We start from the raw sequence: 6,120 nt of genomic DNA on the forward strand, positions 1-6,120 counted from the left end.
ACTGTTTCCTGTAATTACAGTCACTTCCCTCCCACTGTCCTGGCTTATTTGACTTTGTGAAGTGCTTGGAGGAGGGACACTGTGGACAAAAGACACAACACAGGCTGAGATGGAGTAGTGTAATGTTAACATCCAAGAGAGTGAAACAAATGATCACCCCTGCAGCAGCTTATTAACTAGTAACAGAGGTTAATGCACCACAGCTTAAAAATAAAAATCAACATAAGTAAGGATCCCTCCATTATGGGATGGGGTACTGTTATCAATAACAGTCACCCCAAGAAATCCAAGTAGCCACATCCCCCCCTCCTTCAAGGAGTAGATTTGCTGTACTTGTCGTGCAGATCAGCGACATTGTCACTGGAGACTCGGATCCAGCCATCTTCCCGGACATGGTAGAGGTTGACCGAACCTCCTGAGTAGGCATCTCTGTACGTGGCTTGATAGATGGCTCGACGAGCCAAATCATAGGCCTCCTCCACTTCCAGATCATAGGAGTAACCCCGGTCCATGACCCCATAAGCATACACAGAGCCAGAACCTACAGAGAAGGTGACTCCTGAGATTCGGTTTCCTTCACTGTCCACATAGTAGAGGCCTGGAAAGAGAGATGAGGTTAGCAGGAAAAAAAATGACCACCCCTGGGGCCTTCCTGGTGGCATAAGGGGTTAAGACGCAATCTAGGGCCTCCCCGGTGGCGCAGCGGTTGAGCGCTGGGTTGCGAAGCTGCCCGCGGCCTCTGCGGCACTGGTTCAATCCCCGGCTGCTCCCCGGCCACCGGAGGAGGGTCCCACATGGCGCGCAGACCTCTTCTGCCGCCCGCTGCTCCCCTCAGCAGTGTACTTTGGTCCTTCTGCCTGCTCTGCTCCCCGCTCTGGCTCTGGTGAATTCTCTCACCCTCCCGCACTTCTGACTGTACCCAGTGCTTGTATAAACAAATAAATAAATAAAAAACATGCCTCTAAAAAAAAAAAAAAAAAAAACGACGCAATCTATGGGGCTGTCTGCAGCACGAGTTCGATCCCCAGACAGGGAGATACCCACATGGCGCAGCAGACCTCTCCTGTCTCGCTTGCTGCTCCCCTCAGAAGTGTATTTCCATCAATCTGCCTCTTCTGTTTCCCACTCTGTCTCTGGTGAATCCTCTCACCCCCTGCACCTCTGGCCTGTACCCCAGCTCTTGTATGCATAAATAAATAAATCTTTAAAAAAAAATGACCACCCCTTTGATATCTAATTCATCGTCCAAAGCAACAGTTCTTCATCCTTTTTGAAACCCAGATGAGACCAACAGAAATTCAAGAAAATACAACTTCTAAAAAATTACTTAACAAAAATTGCCAAAGAAATGAAATGAAATATTAAGACTCCAGGATCCTATAACATAGGCCCTTGCACCTCACATCACAGGAGCTGCCTTGTCTGTCCTCTGCATAATCAAAAAACAAGTACAATTCAAATGACTATGATTTTAAGCAAGAACTTCAGGCACTGTGAGAGAGAATGTTTAAAATAATGATAGCCCTCAGAATTTAGACTACCTAGAGGATAAGACACACATTACACAACAGGAAAATAAACCCCAGAGTTCCAAATCACATTGTAAAGACCTGCACTGTCCCATATGGTTGCAACTGGCCAAGTGTGACTGGACATCTGAACTGAAGCTATTACCATGCTAAATGCGAACACAACGTTTGAACCTACTGGATTAAGTAAAACATTATTAAAATTAATTTTCCCATTTTAATTTTTCAATGCGTCTTCATGAAATTTAAAATCAAATTAATGGTTCACATTGTATTTCTACTGGACAGTGTTGGTATAGACCAGAGGTTTGCCAGGCCAACCACCTATTTTTATAAATAAAGTTTTATTGGAATACAGTCATACCTATTGGTATTTATTTTTTTTCTAGGACTGCTTTTTTTGTCAAAACAGCAAAGCAGTTGAGACAAAGACTATATTGCCCAGAAGCCTAAAATACTTGCTGCTAGGACCTTCTTGAAAAAGCTAACCTCTGATATAAAGGAGATTTTAATAAAACTTTTAAATAAAAATTTAAAATTTTAATAAAACTTTTATTAATTCCAACTGGATACCTTTGTTATCAAATTCAGAGCCAAACTTCACACTCTCAAATACTTTCAGTGGTTCTCCATTACCTACCAAATATCTCTTTCTTGGTCCCACCAATCAGTACATTCTTCTGTATTCCTGAATTCTGCCAGTGGCTCCACTAATCTTTTACCCATTTCAGTGATTCTCAACTCTCATCATTAGAATCATGTAAGGAAGTCTTTTAAAAAGATACCTGGGGGCTGGGCCTCCCCGGTGGCGCAGCGGTTGAGTGCTGGGTTGCGAAGCTGCCCGCAGCCTCTGCAGTGCCGGTTCGATCCCTGGCTGCTTCCCGGCCACCAGAGGAGGGTCCCACATGGCACGCAGACCTCTCCTGCAGCCCGCTGCTCCCCTCAGCAGTGTACCTCGGTCCTCTGCCTGCTCTGCTCCCCGCTCTGGCTCTGGTGAATTCTCTCACCCTCCTGTGCTTCCAACTATACCCAATGCTTGTATAAATAAATTAATTAATTAAAAAAAATAAAATAAATAAAAAGATACTTGGGACTTATTAATTTTTTTTCAATTAGTCTGGTGTGGGGGATAAGCATAGGGCTTGCTTTGGAAGTCCTTCAAGCGATTCTAATACATGCCAGGTTGAGAACCACTGCTTTATGAGCTTTCAGATTCAGATGATTCTGTCTATCCTGACCTAGAACCTCCTCAGTCCTACTGCCATGACCTTGCCTAGCTCATTAACCATCTGGTTCCAACTGACCTTTCTGGCTTTATGGCCCCCAATTCCTCCTACCAGAATTCCTTTGGTATTTTGCTGGTTCTTTTTAAAGTGTTCTTTATTTAGAAGAGGGAGAAAGTGTCAAAGGGATATAAGGGATAGGGGTAGGGGAAAAAAAAGGTCTTCATCTCATTCAGCCTTGTAAGTAATCTGTAATCCTTCCTCAGTCTGCTTCTGGAGGCAAGGGGCTGACTCATTCTAAACAAGCCTGTTTGTCAGGAAGGCCTTCTGAGCAGGCATAATTTGGGTTATGCTCTTGCTTTCTACACTGTCTTTGATGGCCAGTTTCTGTAATCTCTGACACCATTTCTATCACCTGGAACAAACCCATCAGGGAAGGGTTCAAAACAACATTTCTGAAATGTCTCCAGGGCCACACAAGATGTATGGAATTGTTCTTTCACACTTTCAAAAAGAAAAGTGCCTCGATTTCCAAATTAACAAACTTACTTCCTCTCTCACATTCACTTTTTAACCTCCTCATACATCCTCCATTGACTAGTGAACTGATATTGTCCAAATCAAGTGAAGACGTTGTGGTATTTTTTTTTTTTTTGAATACTGATGGTGGTTCTCTACAATGGCTTCCAATCTCCATATCCCCACCTGCAGTCTGCACCTCCTCATACTTTCTTTTTAAAGATTTTTATTTATTTATGTATACAAGAACTGGGATACAGGGCTGGAGGTGTGAGAGGATTCACCAGAGGCAGAGCAGGGAACAGAACAGGCAGACCGACGAAGTACACTGCTGAGGGGAGCAGCGGGCGCAGCAGGAGAGGTCTGCGTGCCATGTGGGACCCTCGCCGGCTGCCGGGGATTGAACCGGGGCTGCAGAGGCTGCAGGCTGCTGAGCAGCCCAGCACTCAACCACTGTTGTGGTATTCTATAGCTGCTTGACAGAGGAAAACTAGGTACTTAGTGAATGGCTACATGAATGAAACAAAAACAAGAGAAAGAATAACTATTTTCAAGCATCAAGAGAGACAATTACACAAAGCAACTAGCTGTATTCTAGTATACATTCAAAATTGGCTGAAGAAAAATTAATATTGGATTTAAACTTGAAGTTTCCTGGCAAGGTTCATAAATACTGCAAGGGAAAATAGGCTAAAGAATTTATTTTGAGATGACACAAAACAGAACCTACGGTGATTCTATCAAGCAAGGAAAAGAAATCAGAATAAAAAGAAGAAAGGATTAACTTTGGAGAAGCTGCTTACTATGCATTAGCATTTCACTGTCCAATATAGGAGCCACTAGCCACATGTGGCTACTAAGCATTAGAAATGGGGCCACTACTACATGCTAAAATCTTTCCGATATTTTGGATTAAATGAGTTATTTAAATTATTGGGCTGTTGGAAAAGTCATGCTGCAAAAAATGCATGATAATAATTTCACAGCCCAATAATTTTACCTGCTTTTTTTTTTTTTTAAGATTTATTTATTTATTATTTATACAAGCACTGGGTACAGTCAGAAGCGCGGGAGGGTGAGAGAATTCACCAGAGCCAGAGTGGGGAGCAGAGCAGGCAGAAGGACCGAAGTACACTGCTGAGGGGAGCAGCGGGCGGCAGGAGAGGTCTTCGCGCCATGTGGGACCCTCCTCCGGTGGCCAGGGAGCAGCCGGAGATTGAACCGGCGCCGCAGGCAGCTTCGCAACCCAGTGCTCAACCGCTGTGCCACTGGGGAGGCCCTTTACCTGCTTCTTTTTATATTTTTTTTATATCCATTAGAAAAATTTTGATGACATGTGTGCTTCTCTTATCTAATTCTCAAATATAACTCTTTGGAGGTCTTAATCATTTTACAGGAATGAGAAGGAAAAACATTATGTGCTCATTTAACCAACATCACAGATGATGAAACAGAGGGTGAGAAAATAAGCCACCTGCATAAGGTTGGTCACACCAGTTGTCAATGACACAGCTGTTTAACTCTATGCCCTCTCCCACACCGCAGTGCCTTCCTTGCACAAAAAGGGCGGGCGGGCTGAGAAACTAGTCAACACATCCATCCTTAGCAGTGTCAGTTCAAGAATCATGTGGTTAACTCACCAGGGCCTCTCTTATCCCAGCCACAGATCATGGTGCCCATGGACAGCCCCATGCCTTTATACTGATACACCATGTTGGCGAGCAGTTTGGAGGCCGCCGCTACAGAGATGCGTTCCTTGTTTCGAAGCTCATAGATTCGACACTGCCGAGCCAAGAGCCGTTCCCAGAAGCTGCAATCGGCTGCACCCCCAGCCATGGTGCCCAGCAGATAGGGGTTGATTTCAATCACCTTCTTTACCGTCTGGGAGGCAATGTAGGCACCGGCAGTGGCCCGAGAATCGGCTGCAACAATGACTCCATGGCGAAACTGTGAAGATCAGAAGGAAACACAAAGCATGGCACATCAGACCCCAAGAAAATCTCCACATCTATTTATTTATTTTTTTGGAGGGGGGGCATTAACATAACCCCAGAACATCTCTTTCTCCATGGTCTTATATACTTTCCCACATATTGATGGCACTATGGTGTCACATCAATTCTTTGACGTGGGTATAACCAATATTACTTTCATTTTAAAGATGAAGAAACAGGTACAATGAGATCAAATGACTTGTCCAAGATCATAGAGCTAGTTATTGTAAACCTAGGCCAGGATCCCGCTTGCCTGGCTCTTAGCACAGTGCTCCCTCCCACCAAGCTTCTCCCTTGACCTATAGGGTTTCGCTTACATTCGCCTAGAGGGTCGCCCAATTTCTATAGCCACTGGTGAATGACGAAAACAGCCTTTCCTCTGCTAGTGCTACTGCGGTGTCCCCTTTCCTGGACAGGCGCACCCCGGGGTCGCCTAGGAATCAACCCAAGCCGGCTCGGATTCTTTCTTCCACTTAACTCCAGCCCAGGCGCCCCCCCCACCAACCCCCTTCTCCTGCTAGAGCGACACCCTACGCCTCCCCGGACAATGAAACCATAAATCCAACAGAGTCGGGACGAAAAGCCCGAGGCTCCGCCTGGACGGCGTCGCTACGGCCTCGAAGGGGGTTAAGCCCGGCGCGAAGGCTGAGTCCGCACCTTGAAGGCCAGGGTGGTGGTTCCATGAAGCATCTCGATTCTCGGCTCGTCTGGAACAGCCCAGCTCGGCGCGGCCAGGCTCAGTCCATCACCGGGACTCCCAGGACCCAGGTCTAGCAGATCCGCACGACCTCCGAGCCCAAAAAACCCGTGCCGGTTCACTGGTAGCGGTCTCTCCAACACGCTGGCCAGCGCCAT

At 45.7% G+C, this 6,120-nt stretch overlaps 1 protein-coding gene across 1 annotated transcript; it reads right to left on the bottom strand.

The window, feature by feature from the left end:
* Positions 1–311: 311 nt before the first annotated feature.
* PSMB5 (proteasome 20S subunit beta 5) lies at positions 312–6,120 on the bottom strand (the record flags this gene model as incomplete). The annotated part of the gene is made up of 3 exons (XM_084240735.1): positions 312–598; positions 4,912–5,218; positions 5,923–6,120. 3 exons carry the CDS (start codon positions 6,118–6,120, stop codon positions 312–314), a joined length of 792 nt encoding a protein of 263 aa, XP_084096861.1.

This window comes from Talpa europaea, assembly GCF_964194135.1.
Source record: "Talpa europaea genome assembly, chromosome: 8".
Taxonomy (NCBI): Eukaryota; Metazoa; Chordata; class Mammalia; order Eulipotyphla; family Talpidae; genus Talpa; species Talpa europaea.